This window comes from Acanthopagrus latus, chromosome 10 (assembly GCF_904848185.1).
Source record: "Acanthopagrus latus isolate v.2019 chromosome 10, fAcaLat1.1, whole genome shotgun sequence".
Classification (NCBI taxonomy): Eukaryota; Metazoa; Chordata; class Actinopteri; order Spariformes; family Sparidae; genus Acanthopagrus; species Acanthopagrus latus.
Window position 1 is genome coordinate 6,021,156 of NC_051048.1, and position 19,270 is coordinate 6,040,425.

General features: G+C 45.3%; 1 protein-coding gene across 1 annotated transcript in view; it reads right to left on the reverse strand.

Moving 5' to 3' along the window:
- Positions 1-47: 47 nt before the first annotated feature.
- znf219 (zinc finger protein 219) overlaps positions 48-19,270 on the reverse strand; it is a 21,725-nt gene continuing 2,502 nt past the window's right edge. The window contains exons 2-5 of the mRNA XM_037112096.1: positions 11,399-11,483; positions 8,831-11,150; positions 8,510-8,656; positions 48-6,150 (exon numbers count right to left, since the gene is read on the reverse strand). Of these exons, the coding sequence (XP_036967991.1) occupies positions 4,952-6,150; positions 8,510-8,656; positions 8,831-11,147 (3,663 nt within the window). The 5' untranslated portion in view covers positions 11,148-11,150; positions 11,399-11,483 and the 3' untranslated portion in view covers positions 48-4,951. The remainder of the gene's footprint in view (positions 6,151-8,509; positions 8,657-8,830; positions 11,151-11,398; positions 11,484-19,270) is intronic.

The following is a 19,270-nucleotide window of genomic DNA, read 5'->3' on the forward strand; positions in this document are numbered from 1 at the left end:
TTGTGTTGGAACCTGGTGCAGAAACACATGACAAACGGAGACCGGGGTTATTTTGTTTGTGTTTATTTATTTCTAATGCGTTTTATTTTTTATTTTTTTATTTTTTTTTTTATCTGTTGTCCACAAAGTCATATTAGTCACTACTATGTTAGATCAGTTTTCCCTCACTGCAATGGCAGTAAACTACACAAGAGCCCAAACCCAGCGCGGCCCCTTCGCCTCGCACAAAAGATTTGTCAACACCTTCAAAAAAAAAAACAACAAAAAAAACAGTCGCAGCTTTCAGTACTTTATAAGCAGGATCAGCCCGTGTCATACCCAATACACCGCAGTGTTAGACTGATCTGATTCACAATCAGGAAATAATAAGGTGCAAATTTTTACCTACGTCTTGAGAAATCACAAGGTACAGGTGCAAATGTAAAGGGACAGTCTGATGTGTTTTTTTGCTCCCCGGCTTATACCAGAGTCGGACGAATTCGAGGATGCTTTTTTGTGTGTGTGTTTTCGCGAAGGAGTCCGAGCAGTGAGTTCAACCAGCTGTGCTCGATAAACTGGACGACTGAGCAAAACCTTTAAAACTGAGGAGTTTGGAATTATTTCATCCAGAAACAAGAGTTTTTATGCCTCATTGGCACAAAAAGAAAAAAAAAAAATGAAAGTTGATATACTCTCACCAATTTAAGTAGCATTTTCATTTTATGAATACATTTTTCTTCAACAGATGTTTTTAGTAGATCAATTGTCCATGTTTGGAAAATTTTAAAGGTGTATGTCACCAGTTCTAAGGGAAACTTGAACTGATTTACCGAGCTAGAAATGTACTGAAAGGGGCAATTCCTCCTTCTTTTTACACATCAAGATCAGTTTACTGGTCATGATTTATATTACTCAGCTTGGTAGAACCGTGGGGTTTTGTCTGAGTCTGAGAAAATAAAAATGAATTGGCATTACTGGTTGCGAACAGGGGATGTCAAGTTTGAAAAAGGGTGAGGATATACAGTGTCAGCAATGGTGCGTGCCTACGGATTTAACAAAGTCAGTAGTTCATAAAAATGTGTTTCTGAACAGATCCTGTAGACACGCACCTTGAGGGAGGGTTTGATAAAAGACCCATTGAGTTGCATCATGGGAAATGTAGGATCGGCAATGAAGGAACCTCACTCCAATCTCTCTGAACTTAATGGAAATGCACTCAAGAGTGCTGGAGTGCCCCTTTCATTTGCTTTTAAACATCCTTTCAGTCCGCTCGTGAATACACTCAAAGGCATCCGCTTGTTTGTCAAACTCTCGGTAAGCAGGGAAAAAAATGGTCATGTTTCTGGTACAATTATTGGCTCAAGTGCTGCTTTTCAGAGTGATTTCTGTGCAAGAAATTTGGGAGTAGAGTTTGAGTCAAAGGCTGCCCTTCTTTTTTTTTTTTTTTTTTTACATTCAAATCTCCGGGGGTGAGGGGGGGCGTTTATTCTGAAAATCTCTCATCGCCAAAAGAAAACTCCTGCGATCAGACATCAAGATTGACTTGGCAGGCTGTTTTATTCCCGTCTGCCGGCGGGAGGAGTCGGAGGGGCCGTCGCTCAGGTTTGTGCTCTCTTTAAAAAACACAACATCTCTAGTGCTATCTGTACAACATTCAACAACACATTTCTCTTGTTTGTTTTTTTTTGTTTGTTTTTGTTTTTGTTTTTTTTGTTTCATTTTGTTTTAACCATAATGCCAAAACAATAATAATAATAATTATCATTATAAGAAGAGCGTTTTTCCATCTCAACGGCATTGAACGAACACCACACGGAACTGAAATAAAAATCTAATAAAGGCCTCAATACCAGATAGTACACGTCACCTTCAAGTGGTGCTGGAGATAGACAGCTTACGGACGAGAGAGGGAGACATGGAGGGAGAGCAAGCGAGAGAGAGAGAGAGAGAGAGAGAGAGAGAGAGAAGGGGGGAGGTGGAATTGAAAAGGGCCAGAGAGAGAGAGAGAGAGAGAGAGAGAGAGAGAGAGGACAGGTGATTTATTTTCCTCAAGTTGATATTTAGTGTCGCCTCGGACATGTTTTGGCACCTTCATAAGATTAAATATATTTTCATTAGACTTAGACTTTGGGCTTTGGTTTACCAAGGGTTAGTATTAAGACCAAAAGTAGTCTAACCCTACATCTATCATGATTTTGTTCACTCGTCTAAAGGTTAGGTAGTCCATTCTTTCAAGAGTCTAGCCATGCTAGATTGTAATGAAGCCTAGTGACCTTGTTTAAGGCCGAGCGGGGCCCGAAGAGAAGGATGGAAATCCGGTGTGAAGACAGATTCCTCCCCCCCCGGGAGAGAGAGGTCAGGAGGTGAAGACACGAGAAAAAGATTAGGTAAATGGGCTGAGGTGGTGAAGGAGAGGAGGAAGACAGGAGAGAGGAGAGGAGAGGAAGGACGGAGACAGAGAGGAAGAGAGAGAGTGTGTAGATATAGGCTAAGTGCTTTTGGTGAGTTTTACAAAATACACCAGGAAGTGCTTGAAACAGAAGGCACGATGGCATTGACAGTAGTTGTTAAGGAGACACCACCAAGGGACTTTTTCACTACGAAACTCATAAGGTGCTCTAGAAAAAGAACTGAAACACATTAATGCACATTAAGGCGTGGTTGCAATCACAGAATACCCCATCAAGAAGTAGTCCAAGTACATAAATAGTGGTTTTGAACCAGCCAGCCCAGTCACGAGAGTAAAATGTCGGTATGGTACGTTTCTGCAAACCAGATACATCGAATTTGTAGGTATTTTTGTCCAGACGTCGGGACATTCTCTGTTTGTGGAAATTAAACCGGGTATTTTCAGGAGGCATCATGACATTTTCCAAACGTACTGCGTCAACGTTTTCTCTGGTAGTTGGGCCGAACCAGCATAAGGGGATGTTTCTGTCTCACATTCATATTTTTTTTTTTCCCATTTTACCATCAAAACACAACAATTCAAGCAAAGCTTTAGATTTTTTTTCCTTTCATAGCAACTGATGTGTTGACATTTACACATAAATGTTCTTTAAATAGGGACTTGCTTTAACAACCAGTCCAACGGTTGGATATTTGATACACTGATTGACTGATTGACCGATTTTCGCTAATCGATGGGGTAAACCTATCGAAACCACAGCTCCACACATTTAAAACGACAACAGAAAGTGACGACTTCCATTGAAAAAACGTTTGGTCTATCCATAAAGTCAAAATAAAAACAACTACTTTGGGAACTCAAACCTTGCACAGTGCTCTGTATAGACATTCCGACTAGTCTTAGCTCACAAACATTATAATCAATATTACCTATATTGATAACCTTTTTCTGTAAGCATCTTGAAATGAAAATAAACAAAAGTATGCTTTTTTTTTTTCTTCGTCTTTACAAAAGCTACACATATTCTACTGGGATGTCTATGCATTTGTTAGTGTTTTAATAATTACTCCTACCATTGTCTTTTCTTTTCTTGTAAAAAAAAAAAAAAAGAAGAAGAAGAAGAAGAGAGGGAATCTACTCATCTAAAGGACACCATACCCCGAGAGCACAGTTTGTTTCTCAGATTAAGTCCTGTTTGGCAGGGATACTGCTTTCCTTTTTCATTCTTTACCTTGTATCTTCTCTCCTATGGAAAAAAAAAATTAAATTGTTCCTTTATTTTTTGACACAGTTGCTAAGTCTCTTTTAAAAAGGTGTGTCAGCTGATTGTTTTCGGGAGCCCTCAGACAGACTCCCGCTCCATGTTTCTGTTCTTTTCCACGCATTTACGCCGCCACGGCGACCGAACCCGCATCCGGCACCATTGTAAACACTGAATTTCAAACTGTGACCCCTTTGTATCGCTCAGCCTTTGACCTCTTTCATCGCATTATACATTATTTATATCAACTGCTTCTTTTTTTTGTTGTTGTCGTTGTTTTCTTTACAAACTGAGCCTCGAAGCCGCATGTGTTAAGGACATCACGCTACGATGCAGCATTTCTTTTACAACTTAACTATTCACAACACCCTAGAACCACTTTTAACAAATATACTGTACTTAAATTGTTTTAAACTGTATATTCAGATAAAATGAATGACCTATCAGAGCCCTGACGCAAAGGAATACCAGAGACTCTCTTGACAACATACATGAACAGGCACTAACTGAAAGAGAAAAAAAAATGTTACAAACTTTTCTTTCTGTTTTTCTTCAGGACAATCGTCTAGAAACACTTTTCAGACAAACAAGGCAGTGATATATAGTTGAGCGAAAGCACGCGGCCTGCAACAGTCACCCCCATGCCTTACATTAATACCAAAAAGCTTGAGACTTTTCTCGATTAAACTTTCCTCCACATTCGTGTGGGCTGAGGAGGAGCTTGAAGCTTGAGGTTCAAATTGTTCAGTGGTCAGTCAGGAGAGCATCTCTTCACAGCTGGCTTCAACTTGGTCAGTAAAGTAGTAGTCTGCAATATACAGTCCATTATTAGTGTGGAATAAATGCATGTGGAATGATGCAGAATCTGCCCTAGCATTTCTTTCATCTATCAAATTGGAGGTCATCTTAAAAATCATCCGTCTCGGGGGGAAGCTTGAGGAAAAAACTTGAAAAAGTGGCCTGCAAAGTCCTGAAAAGATGCACATATGCTCTTTTGTACAGGAAGTTTATGTTGTGGATGACCACACTGTCAGAACTGAAGTAGATGAATAATAACGGAGGGAACATAACAGCAATTATTTTTTTCTCTCCGTAGTTTTCAAAAACCTCAGGAGTCAAGTATCCTCTGTCCAGAAACTATAGTATAAAGGGGCAAATAATAGTTGACCTTAAACCCCTTTTCTCTTTGCAAAGCTATCTGCCCCTTCTTCACTTCTTTTTCAAACCTTGTTGAAAGCATCGAACACAAGTCTCCAATTGGTGCCATCCAAAATCATCCAATTGGTGCTGCCGAAATCATTTTAATCTGTTAAGACTCTTTCCTCCTCTCCCACCACGTGGTTGGAGCTCAGGGCTGGTGACAGAGCAAGGGACATCCGAAGATCCTGGTCCTGTGAATCCTCCAGACTGCTGTTCTCCAGATTCTCTTCCAGCTCCTCCTCCTGCTCTTCCTCATCCTCCACCATCTTCCCCTTGATTGCCAGATCGTCTCTTACATTGTTGGACGCTGATGCCACGTTGGAGTCTGGGTGGTCGAGGATGTTTTCCAGATGTTCTGCTGTATCCACAGACAGCCCGTTCAGGGTCTTGCCCTGAGTTGAGGACCATTCCCCTTGGGGTGCCTGGAACTCTGGCTCGCTAACATGCCTCCATATTGTCAGAGAGTCAAGGTCGGAGTGATCCATCCGGGTCTTGGTGGCCTTAGGGGGTCCATTGTCTTCCATGGTAGTTGAGGGGCCTCTCTTGCGTCTAGACTTACTGGTGTGATTGACCTGGAGATGCATGGCCATCAGCTCTGATGAGGATGTACGGAAAGGGCAGAATAAACACTGGCTCAGTTTGACCCCTGTTGAACTATCCCCTCCACAATCCACACCACTGACACCACCTCCTTCACCGACACTCATGCTCCCCTCCTCCTCCATCCCTCCAAGGCCAGGTGAGGTACGACGGGATAGATCCAAGGGTTCAAACCCACCCTCTTGAGTTGAAGGTGCAGACCCTTCCTTGTCACTCGACGGCTGAACCATTCGGCTGGTGGTAAGAGGCTTACGACGAGACACTTTAGGGGCCTTCGGCGGAGGAGACTCTCTGATCCAGCCCCCTTCCATTCCACCTTGGTAAAGAGCCCCCATCACCCCAGACAGATACCTATATTGGGTCTCTAAGTCGACGTCCCTTAGAGCTGCCAAGGCCTTCCGATGCTCCCGCTGGTCTGGGAGCCCCAGGAGCCAGGACTGCTGGCTGGGCCGAGAAGTGGGGCTGTCCGTTGGGCCTCGGTTCACTGGGCAGTGGTTGAGCTGGGAACGGCGCTGCTTTGCCAGCCCAGAGGTTCCAGAGGTCAGACTGTTGATAGTAGAGGTTAGACCAGAGGAGGAGGAATTAGAGGAAGCTGCCAAGGCGTTGCGTTGCTCCCTGTGGTGCCGCTGGAGGTGGTACTTCAGTGAGCCTGACTGGGTACCCGCATAGTCACAGTGGGGACATTTGTAGGGTCTCTCACCTGCAGGAAAAAGGATTAGCAAGATAAGATGGGGGTAATGGTACTGGACTCTCAACAGGAAAACCAAGGTCAAGGGGCTCTGTGGACTTCTGTGTTGTGCTAAAAGCTGATTGTTAGTTTAAGTTAGCAGACCCTTTGGACTCTCACTGAACCTGCATTAGCCTGCAACATAATACTTGAGGACAACTTGGACCGGCGGGTTGCATCCACTAAAAGCGCTTCACTTCTGCCACTGACAGGAGATTGTTATGCTTAGTGTTGTCAACATCATGAATAGGATCTCTGCAGAAGTAAACAGCACTCTTTTTCACTCTCGACAAATCTACCAGAGTTCATTTACGAAAACAATAATTTTATAAATGTTATAATTTTTTAAAGTACGTTTCACTCATAATACTAATAATCACTAATAATAAAAAAAAGATTGGAAAAAAAAAAAGTACGTTTCACTCAAATTTTACAGGAACAAGATAAAAACTAACCAAAACTGCCACCGTTTAGCTTTCAACTATTCTAACAATCACCAACTAATTTACTGCGTCAGGTGTCAAAATGTGCTCTCCAGCTCTCTTTCTCCTTGCTGCTTTTCTGTTGTTTCTTGCTCCTCACCTGATATTTTTACAAGTTCCTTAGTGATGCATTGGACCAAATTTTTAAACTTCTGTACCTATCATTCACACACCAAAACATGAGGGCCCAGGTTTTAAAAAAGTGGAATTCCCCTTTTTAAAAGGTCCACTGATTTTGCATCATTTAGCTCATTTACTGTAAATCACATTAAATGTATACAAGTGCTCGCCTGTGATGGATTACACAAAAGTTTCAAGAGTCTGCTTATGGATTTTAGTGTCAGTGAAATGAACAGAAGACAGTGTCTGCCTGGAAAGTCAGAAAATACATTCAAAGATCTTTAACACGACAGCATTTATTGTATGGTGATTATATGGTGAGTGGGACATGTAGTTACACATTTCAAAGGGAGATGGCAGTATACCATCAATGATTAAAATGACACTTCTGGGAACGATAAAGAGGAGAAGGCATCATGCTGGAGGCATATCAACAGCAGGAAATGTATTGCATATGAAAAGCGTAAATGATCTTATTCACTAGTACAAAAAAAACTGAACAGAAGAAGAACCGAGCTCTATTGATGAATGCAGATGCACACGCAGAAGTATGAACGATTTGATTTTGTCGCTGAGGCAAAAAATAATAATGGGATGAAAGTCTCGAGGGGCAATAATCTCAAGAGGACAGTAATATCAAGAGAGTATTATTATAATTTGATGCCTTCACTTAAATTACTGACCATGTGGTAATCACTTGATGGCACAGAGAAGCAATAGCACATGAGAAAAAGAGCTGTACGCTATCATGAATAACATAGCTGTGATGTGATGGGTCCTGTCAGGCATAGATGAGGATTCATAATGGCAATACTAAATAGATTTTATTGAATGCATTCTGGGCACTGTCTTGCTGGAAAGACTTGGATGTGCTCCAGTTACCAGTCGCTGGAGATTGGTGGCATCTCAGAAATGGAAGAGGGGTCTTAATTTTGATCGAATACATCAAGCGAAGGCAAATAATAAAAATGGCAGTGACTCATGCTGTGATTATGAATATGGATCATATGGAGTGTGAGTGAGTGCTGTGTGAGTTCCCAATTTCCATTAAAGTCCTACACACTTTTTACCATTCCATATGAGGGATTTTTAATTTTTGTATTGTTTCTGTAAGTCTCGGAAAAGCCTGTTAGCCGTTGAAAGCGCCTGATAGAGAGCTGTGTGTTTCTGCTCTACAGTCAGAACAATTGAACAATTATGGGACGTAAATTTGAGGGGAACAATTACAGATTAGCATGCCTCAAAGACAAGGTCAGAGGACGTGAAAATGTATGGAGAAATATGATTAAGAATCTTATAACTTTATCTTAAAAAACCTGTGAAATAAATTTAGGCAAATCAAGTTGGAGAAAAAGAGTACTATGTAACTGTAGGAGAAAAATAAAATATAAATTAAAAAAATATAGATTTCTTGGGGATTCACACTAGTGAGAGAAGTGAACTTTTTACCGAGAATTTGTTATTTTTTTTCCCTGGAGTGGCTTGATCTTCCTAAGAAATGACTGTTAATATACCCTCGAGCAATGCACTTAACCAGGAGTTGCTCCAGTGGAGCAGCTCAGTTGCCTGCAGTCGTGGGCTATGATTAGCGCTGGCCAGCTCTCTGGGGTGAACAAGTAAAAAAGAAAACGGTACCGCTGCTACAGCGAGGATGCTCAATGAATCCTTTCCAGGGATTTATAAAGATTAAAAAAGTAAATGTGGTTTGTTAAACTCACAGCAGTTCTCACCTGTGTGAACTCTCAGGTGTACTTTGAGATGGTGTGAAGAGCGGAAGGCTTTACCACAGTAGGGGCAGTCTTTTATCCCTCTTCCACGCACTCGCTCCCTGGTGGGAACTGAAGGTATGGAGGAGACTGCTGTCAAGCCATTTTCTCCTGTAAGTGGAGGAAAAGGTAAAGATAACAGCTTGTGTGAAGGCCCCCCTGAGAGCTTCTATTTACAACAGAAAAGCAGTATGAAAATAATATACGCGTGTGATAATAACACCATTACATGTGAACAAACAAAAACCCACAAGACAATATAGAAAAAAGTGGATGTGATTGCACCTTTGAAGCTTGAGATGACAGAGTGAAACCCTGTAGCTGCCCCCGCTTGTTGTGATCCACCACTGTGCAGTTTTGATTCCTGTCTCATTTCTCCTGTTTGTTGAGATCCACCACTGTGTAGCTGAGATTCCTGTCTCACTTCACCGCTGCCTCCTCTTCCTAGTCCCATTCCTCTACGACTACCACTCCCCTCCTCTTCGCCGCCACCTCCTTTCTGGGGCCTCTGAGTGTGAACACGGGCATGAACCACCACCTGCTGCAGGCTGCGGAATAGCTTTCCACAGTCTGGGCATTCCCAAGGCCCTCCTGCTCCTGAATCATCTCTTGGATCCAGGCCTCCAAGGTATGCTCTGACTTGGTCAGCCTCAGTGATCACTGAGCTCCGACCTGGGCCTCTCTGGCCTTGTTGCTGGCCTCGCTGGTGGGGTCTCTGCTGCTGCTGCTGCTGCTGAGCTACTGCCAGGCTGCGAGCCACCAGCTGCCACCATGTTGCTTGGTCCCCTCCTTCTGAAACTGATGCAGTCTCACCTGTGCCCCCTCCTCTAGCTGCTCCCCCTCCTCCTGAGCTGCCAATGCCACCACCATTTCCCATCTCTGCCACCTGAGCCACTGCTTGAAGTCTCTCCATGCAGCTTGCCCCGCTGCCATCACTGGGCAATCCCAGGTAGCCCAGGATGGCTGACTTGCTTGAGCCCATCCCCATCCTCCCACCAGTTTCCCTCTCTGATCTTCCATGTCCACCTCTGCCACCTCCACGCTGGGCCAGAAGGAGGCTTGAGTAGAGCGCATTGAGAGACTGATTACTAGCAGACCCTTTCCCCTGCTGCTCAGCACCCCCTGGCCCTCCCAGGGCGCCTAGTCCAGCCTTCAACCCAAGCTTATTGAGATGTACTTTCATGTGGTTTTTGAGGAACCAAGGCTCCTTGAAACCACGGCCGCATACCTGGCACTTATGGTCCAAGGAGTCCTTGTGCTTTCGCATGTGTCCCTTCAGGAACCAGGACTGGGTAAACCGCTGTCCACAAGTATCACAGCGAAAGGCTGGCAGTGCGGGAGATGCAGCAGCAGCAGAGGCTGATGTCATCTGGGGGGTACTTGAGGTCGGGGCTGGGGTATGGGTCGGTGTGGGCACCGGAGTGTCAGGGGTTGCAATGACTGGCCTGGAATTGAAGACCAGTGGCAGAGCAGGTACCTCTGGGGAAGGGTGGCACTCCTGCAAGTGAGATGCCAAGCTCTCTTCTTGGCTGGCAGAGAAGGGACAAAGAGTGCATTTATACGGGTTGTGGAGAATGCGGACATGGCGCGCCAACTCCAAAGCTGTACGGAATTTTCCTTTGCAGGAATGGCAGCGAAACGTGGGCGCGATAGGAGTAGACGCACCCTCCACGATGGTAGCAGAATAGGGAGAGGTCACAGAAACAGGGTCCTCTGTAAGCGGAGGAGTCAAAGGTGTGCTGTCATCTAGTAAAAAGTTTGGGTTCTGGTCAGTCTGTAGGCCATCATCTAGACCTTTGACCTCACCATCAACATCCTCATCTTCTGTGAGATGCTGGATGAGAGTCCCTGGCAGTAAACACTGGTTTGGGTGTCCTCTGTGATTCTGGGTTAAGTCTTTGTGGTTTTGTTGGATTTTGAGATGCTGCTTTAGGGGTGCTGAGGGGAGTCCAGTTCGATAAAGGGCCGAAGCTCGGCGGTCTCTGTCCAGACTGTGAGCTCGAGCGTGAAGAGACAAAATGCTTTGGAATCGGAATCTCTTCCCACATACATGACAGGGGAACCTGAGCGCAGGCCCTGATGAGGCCCCTCCAGCTCCAGGTACCGGCCTAGTGACAGTATCCTTCTGGAACAGTTGGAGGTCTAACTCGTCGTTGCAGTTTCCACTTTGTCCTGATGTGAGGGCAAGCTCCAGGGCTCCAAACCCAAGGACTGGTGCTGATGGTGTGGCCGGTGGAGAGGAATCCAAACACGGGCTGCATCCAGCATCTTGCCCACCTCCTCCTGGGAACAGTGCCACTGCAGGGGTTGGGGAAGGAGGAACTCCATCCAGTTCTTCCTCATCATCTTCTTCATCAATATCATGGTGATTATTATTTTCCTCATGGAGGGGGAAGGGAGAGAGGGGGAAATAAGGCGTGGTGTCCAGGCTCTGAGGGGAAGGTTCGGGGCTGTGAATAGGCAGGACAACGGGGCTGTCAGGTAGAGAGAGCAGGGTGTGAGGCGAGGAGGCCTGGGGGCTGTGGTCCAGGGATGGCAGCGTTGGGGGGGACTGGGGCTGCTCACAAGAAAGAGACAACACACACTCTGGCGGAGAATCCATCCTCTATCAGCACCAAAACACAGAGAGAAGGAGAGAGGAAGATAGTGAGTGGGCATGATGAGTTAAGAGGAGTTACAACTTTAAAAACCGAGAGGAAAGGTTAAATTTGCATGTTGTGCATAATTATCTTTAACTGTAGCATGACCTTGACCGAAACTGGAGAAAAGCCAAAAAATAGATATGAGCAAATGGTATTAGTTTGCCTAGCTGGCTTATATGTGTGAATATGTGTGTGGAATACATAGAATTACCAGCAGTGTGTGTGATGTTATGCCATTCTTTAGTGTCTCGGCTGATGGGGGACACACGACTGTGGCAGCCTCCTCCTTTAATTTTCTGGGGACAAAAAAAGAAAAACCCTGATGAGTGAGTTATTTGCAATCAAAAATCAAACATTTATTGAAATTGAAATTATGTTGTTGCCAGTTTAAAAAGGAAAAAAAAAACATTTTGGCACATTATCGAGGCTATTATCTAACTAAAGACTTTGGATAAATTAGGAGTATCAGTGTCAATGTAGGCGTAAGCGCTTTTGAAATATTGAGCAATGAACTGCAGGTAGCAGATTTTTCCTCAAACAGGATAAAGGCCCATTTGCACCGAGACTCTTTGAATGTATTCCATCATAAATGCTAATAGCAGAGAATCAAATGCATACTCATTACGGCTGTGTTTTAACGCATGTAAATGTTAAGTACAAAGCAAATCTTTATTTGATCTTCATTTACGCTTCAGTCTGCGTAGGCGTATGCATGCGCTTCACTGTGTAACAGGTGTGCACCTGTTCCTGCCTGCTGCATGTGTTCACAATGCACTCCAGCATACTGTTAGCACATATGGGATGATTAGCCGGAGTGTGAATGTGCACCGGTGTGTATTTGTCTGTGTGTTTCAGCGTGTGTTTAGGACTTAAGGGCACCACCACAGGACATGGACTGTCCCAAACAGGATGGGCGCGCGATGTTTTGACTTCCCCACACACCCTTCCTGTGCACTCATACAGTAGCAGCTTTTTGCTAAAATCAGTACTGTGCACACACACACATGCGCACACCCACACACATTCTAGTAAAGTATGTTTGCACTTATGCAAGCGATATTTGTCGAATCTACTGCCTGGGTGTGGTAGCTTTGACCCAAACACTGCTTAGTCATGGTAAGTTGTTTAAGTAATGTACAAACGTGAGCTTATTCTACGGTTGTGTCGACTGTACTGCAACCGTCACCCCAGATTACAGAGTCAGCTGAAATGTAAAGTGTGATATACAGCATATTGAGCACTTTGCCAAGCACGCTCACACACCCAAATATTTTGAGTGCACAGCAGTTTGCATCAGTTCGACTGGATTTATGCACATCGGCTGTTTTTCGTCCATCATTTGGTGGAGTTGAGAAGCAGCAGAGGCGCCCACAACAAAACAAAAGGTCATCAATCATTGTGGCAAAACAATGGAACATCTGTGCTTGCAGGTGTGTCGCCCATATTTGTGTGGTATGCTCACATATGTGTTTATACGATCTGCAGGATTTGTGTACGTCAATGCGTCTGTGTGTGTGTGTGTGTGTGTGGTGTGTGTGTGTGTGTGTGTGTGTGTGTGTGTCACCGAGCCTGCATGACAAAGAGATTCTCATGTAGCCAGTTGACATTTTAGCTCAGCTATGACTCACAGGGATATCACACCATATCAATCACACAAACACACAACCACAGACACACACGCACTCACACAGAGTCCTTTCTTAATCCACCATTATTGTTCTTTCTCTCTCTCTCTCTGTCTTCCTTTCCCCGTTCTGTCTTTCTTTTCTCTCCCTGATTCATACTCTTCCCATCCCCCTCTCATTCTCTCGCTCCCTCCCTCCGTCTATTATTCACTAATTTTCTTTCATTCTCTCCCTCTCTCTTTCTTTCTCTCCTGCAGTGTTGCCAGTTGGCAGAGTGCCAGGGAATGCTGATATCAGCTGGTGGATTGGGCCCTGCCAACATGGCGAAGAGCAAAAATGAGAAAGGAGGCAGACAGAGGGAGAGAAAGAAAGGGAGAGACAGAGGGAAACATACAGTGCAGTTACAAACTGGGCAGCATTCTAAAAAAAAAAAAAAAAAGAAAACACATTGTCAGAAACCATGTGAATGAAAATGATTTAATGTGATTGCCAGCGTGGTGTTGAGGGGAGACGGGGGAGGAAAACTAGGGTAAAGAGACAGACATGCTGGAACATAGGAAAGGAGAGAAATCAGAGCGGTGGAGTGGCAGGCCGGGGCATAACATGAAGAGGGAACAACAGATTTAAAAATCATTTGAAAAGTCAACACACACAGTCACATACATCGAGACAGACGGAGAGGAGGAAAAAAAAGGGGGAGATCGGCTATCTAACTGTATCTGCGGCGGTGTTAAGTCTGATGGCATTATCATATGAATATCACCATCACAATGCATTGTTCTACCGTGACGGTGGCTGTCGCCAGCCACCGGCCCTGTCATGCCAATAAAGACAATTTGGATAGATGGAGAGGAGGAGATACGGTGCAGCAAAGGATGCAGGGAAAGTGGGGGGAGGGTTGGGTGCGAGTGAGGGACAGAAATCAGATTGGAATCAGGTGGAGCAGAAGCACATTAAAACCCGGGTGTAAATGAACCAAGAAAAGCCAGCCACCTCCCGGAGTCCGGGACGCATTTGTCCGCATTACCTACGTAATCTGAATCTAAATTTAAGTACTTTTTTTTTTGTTTTGCTCAAAAAGTGCGGCGCCTCAGGTGCTCAACAAGGTGCAAACTGTCGGCGTTAAAGGATGTGAATGAAGTGCGAAGACGTGCAACGGTTTCGCGAGACAAAATGAAAGGGAGAAATGTGATCCTAAAACAGTACACCACGGAAATGCATCTTTAATGTCAGGGGGCAAACGGGGCCCACCTAAATCACACAGTCGGCCCTGACGTGAAATTCCCTCCGACTGAAATTTGCAGTGTGAGCGCAGCGGTGTAACAACATAGCAATTCACACGGTAATGACAGCTTAAAAGCATATCGTTGTTGTGTTAAGCCTCGCCGTGATGTTGTCATTACAGTAATTGCAGTGTAACTTCGTGGGCACTTAGATGGCTGATTTTACTTCACTCGGGAATTATTTTTTAACGCAGAGGTCAAAGTGCCAACACCACCCCCCCCTCCAAAAAAATCGGCGTGATTAGATGGTCGTAACCTCTCTGAAGCAAGGTGTGTGGTCGAGGATAAAGGTGGTGGTGGTGGGGGGTTGCTGAGTCATACATCACATCCACGAGAAATAGTTGCCAAGGGAGTAGGAGCGCAATATGTTCAGACAAGTTTATTTTTTGGGGGGTTTTGATGTCACTGTGTAAATATCCAGCGAGTGATAGAGTTTTATTGTGAAGGCAGTTAGTGCAGGTTGGTACACGCCACATCGCTGCACATCATAATTGTAAATGTGAGGGTGTGAACACCTTTCACTTAGTGTTTTAACTGTGTGTGTGTGTGTGTGTGTGGGCAGGAGGGACTACATCTGCTCAGCCTTGCATTAATGATGCAAGTGTGAATGTGTGATATAGTGTCCATCGCCTCCAGCAATGTTTTCCAACCTCTTCGCCCTGTTACGCTTCATAGCCAAGCAGTAACTACTTCAAGCGCTCATCACGGTTTGCATATTTAGGGTCATGAGCTCAGTTATTGATTGTTTGGTGTCAAGCTTTTTGAGTTTTACGGAGGTTTTAAGGTTTGGGAAGAAGTGTTTCATCTTTTCCAGCTCCTGAATAATTAAACGAACCCTTTGATATATGTTAAAACTGTACAATTCATACCATATCATAGGAACATTTGTATAATGTGTATCACGATACACTCAGGTCACACGAAAATAAGCCGACTTTCTCATCGAGAGGAGGAGGGATGGCGTGAGGAGACAACTGTTAAGAGACCACGTTTCAAATCACAGGACAATTTCCGGCAGTGATTGTGGCGACAAGGCTGAGTATTTTTACCGAGACGTCGGGACTATTTACAGCTGTGTTAGTGGCGACAAAACAGGAAGTTCTTAGCGAGACACTGGAACAATTTCCAAATGTCTTTATGGCGATAAAACTGGGAATTTTTAATGGGCCATCTGGATAACTTCCAATGGAGTCTGTCGTGACAAAACCAGATAAATTACAAAGATGTTGGAACAAAACAAGGCCGTGTTTGTGCACACGAAACCGGTTATCTTTCACAGGACGTCTGGACAATTTCCAGCCGCGCATTCGAGTGATCAAACCGGCTGTTTTTAGCGAGACATTGGAACGATTTCCAACTGTATTTGTGGCGACAACACCGGGAATTTAAAGTCATAACATGATCTTTTCCTAACCCCAAACAAGTCACCTTTGTGCACAAACCTAACTAGAATTGTAAAGTTTCGAAATATCCGCGGTTGGCTGAAGCGTACAAAGCCAGCTGGGTTGTTATTTCTGGCCTGATCTCCAGGTTGGGATGCCCTGGAGTTGAGGGCCGGTGGCGAGTGAAAACAGGACACAAAAAACACCTTTGTATTGTTTTTATCTGTGCCTGCACGTGTCTTCCTCCATGCACCTATAAATAGTCATCTCCAAGGTCTCAGGCCTGGGCCCTGGGGCATAAAGTAAAATGTGTATCTGCAGGCTGTGCATGTGCACTTGAGTGAATCCTTACAAGCGTATCTTTCTTCCAGCTGTATTACTTGAACCCTCATGTGATGAAGTGTGTGCGCGGCGAGGTGTCCTTTGGGGATAAGTGGGTGTATGAGAGACTGACCACAAAAAAAATGTGTATGAAAGAGAGGATGAGCGGTCGGGGGAGGCGAGGGGAGTCCGCTCTCTGTGCGGTACAGTATAATTTGGCCCTGTGGTTTTTATCGCGTGGTCACGTGGCGAACTTCCCCACAGACGGTATTCATTTCCTTTACTTCACCTTTCCCTGAACCCCCCTGCTTCGCTCCAACTTTCTCTCCGGCTCTCCCTCCCCTTCGTCTTCAGCTCGAGCAGTGATAAGGGGGGAAAGCCTCCCACCGTGTCCCCACCACTAACTTTAAAGACGCGACTGGTGGATTCCTTTAAGAGAAAAAAAGCTCTGGTGTGTCACTGTGGTCTGAGAATGGGAGCAATATTTCTATCAAAAGGCTCACAGTTGCCTCGCAAACATAAACCTGCAGGTGCTGGTGACGCTGCTGGGAAAGGATGTCCTTCAAATGGCGACACACTGACATGTGGTTGACCTTTCTAACAGTGAGCCAGATAAAGAGAAAGTTAAAAAATGATTATACAAAAGGGATAAATCCAGCCCTAGACTCTCAATCTGCCCACAGCTCTTTCTTCTTTTACGAGATCTGAGGAGGCCACCAGCACCGTTTCATGAAAAAGTGAAAGGAAACATTCCATCTGCTGCTTTCTCCTGGTGCATCTTCCTGTCTAACCTCACCACCTCCTTCCTTCTCCTCTCCCTCGACCCTCCATCCCCTCTCGAGCTGTTGCTCCTGCTCTTTCTTAAGGATTTCCACCTCCAGCGGAGAACACGAGCCGACACTTCCCCGCAGTCGGGGAGCGTCGACGAGGGAGGTGAAACGCGGCGGTGCCAGCCAGATCTGAGCGAGTGCATTTGAACGTTGGGAAACATCACAGCGATCTCGACAGTGAAGACGAGACTCTTGCTCCGAGTCGCGCAGGCTGCGCTGCGTCTAAACCAATGAGCGGAGGCACCGACTGACTCCTCTGATTCGAGACTACAAGACTGAAGGGCCTTTAGAAAAAAAAAAGAAGAATCGGTTTGGAGCGTGCAAAATGTCACGAGCAAATCAATGCATAAAGGCTTAGCTGTGCACGCTGAGGATCACCTGAAGCGGTTGAGGAAGAAGAAGCAAAAGAAAGGGCGAGCACGCGGGTGAAACAAACGCCTACACAATGCTTTTATTTGCTCGTCAAAAAATCCAAATGTGTGTGAAAAAACGTCAATCAAACGAGGGAAGAATTATCTCATCGGTGATTCCCACCCCCTCCTCTGAGGTGTCCTTGAGAAAGATGCCGATTACCCGCAAGCCCCAGGGATGCTGACCCCTACGCTCTGACCTCCTTGTGGAATATGTGTATCAGACATGTGAACACCTATAGAAAAAATAGAAACAGTTAACACCGGTTGAGTCTTTACTCACCCTGGGGAAATTTGCAGAGCACGTGCTCTTTTTCTTAGGAGCGCCCCTCACTTCATGCACGCCCACTTACATTTTTTTTTTGTGCAGCCTGCGAGAGGGCCGACTGACACCTCTGGATGGAATTCGGGGTGATGCACTTTGTGCCAGGGCACCTTGACAGATTGTGCACGAGAATGGGAAGTAACTTTGTTTACTCTGCGAGAGGATGTGTGAGCCTACGGGAAGTAGTTGGTGTTGTCGGACCGCGTCGGAGGGCGATCGTAGTCGTACTGGGGTGAATCACAGTGAGAGGGGAGACAACAAGCGGCACGAGCTTTCAGTCGGACTTTCCTTGAAGCTGCTTGTAGTGTTGAATGTCAGAAAAGTGATAAAAAAGAGAAATTTAGATGAGTTTTGCTTTAGTTTCTGCTTTACTTCTCGTCTCCACCGACCCGGGAAACGTCTGTGTGTTTAGGGTTAGGGTTCGGGTTAGAGGGGGGTACTCGTGTTTGTAGCTGTTCTGGGTTTAAAAACCAGCTGTTGCAATGAAGGGAGAGACATTTGAAGTCACCTGAATTGCTGCACATATTAAAAGAGCCAAAAAAAAAGTTGTGTAAGGAACGAAACCAGAGCGTTAGACAAGTTTGAAAGCTGCTTTACTCTCTGATCCAGGAAGTGGTTGTTAGTCTAGGGTCGGGGTTAGAGGAGGGTACATGTTGTCAGGTGTTCGTAGCTGTTCTGGGGTTAAAAACCAGCTGTCGCAGCGAAGAGGGAGACATCAGAAGTATTGCACATATCAAAAGAGCCAAAAGCAGTTGTGTAAGCAACAAAACCAGAGCTTAAAAAAATTGCTTTACTCTGTCGCCTTCACTGACCTGGGAAGAGGCTGTGTGTTTTAGGGTTACTGTCAGATCTGACAAACTTAAGAGACTCCCGGCGCTTTAATACCTCCCCTCCTCTCTTACTAACCTTTAGGCTTCCTCTGCTCACCCTCTCCTGATGATCGCACCCGATGCGTCTCTCTATCTTTTGCTTGACCCGCTCTTTCAAATCACAACGGGCCCACTCCCACCCCCCCCACCCCCCCCACTTCTGCTGGCGCTGTGACCTGCTTTCGCCCACCGGGAAAAAAAAGTCGATTCCGGTTTGGAGCGCACTTGCGCGCAGGTGGGAGTGAAACATCTACCTGTCCGCCCCGCTGTTGCAATCAGTTTTTTGAAGCTGGTCTGCAAGTGGCACAAGTGGCTGTACTATTTAAGTAAGACCCTAATGCTCTAAATACACACTAATCCCGAGCAGGCAGCAGAACTCTCAACAGTCTCAAAATGTCACAATGCAGTAGATTCTCCCTAACTGAGGGCAAGCAGGTGCCTCTCCCGCAGCGCACTAATGACCCAATTATATCAATCAGAAGCCTTGATTGGTGCTACACTCCTCTCCCTTTTACTCTCTCTGTCTCTTTCTCCCTCACGTACAACCTCCCCCCTACCACCACCACCACCTCCACCCCCCAGGAGCCACCTGGATGGGGTGTATGTGCCCCCTTCCAGTACAGTACAGCATGTACAAAGATGGGGAGGAGGCGGCATTGACGGTGGCGGAGGAGGATACTACTTGAGCACAACGAGCGGAGAGAGGTCTGAATGAGGCAGAACCATTAGAGCCCCCTTCTTCTTTTTTTTTAACACGGGGGCCAGTGTTTGGCGTTCGTTAGCGCGGTGGGATCCTGACGAGCGACGTGGAATCATGGGAAAGTAGGCAACCTGTAGGTAGTTTTTGGAACAAGAGGGGGAGAAGCGGGTGACGCGATGCCTTATACCATTTAAAGATGCAAGAATTAGACGTAAATCAAAAGAAAAACAGCATAAATTTCAACAAGAACATGAACAGTTCATTCACTCAAGAGGAATTTGTTTTAAAAAACAAAAATGAAATAAAGAAGGTGGAGTTTTTGAGGGAATGTGTGCAGA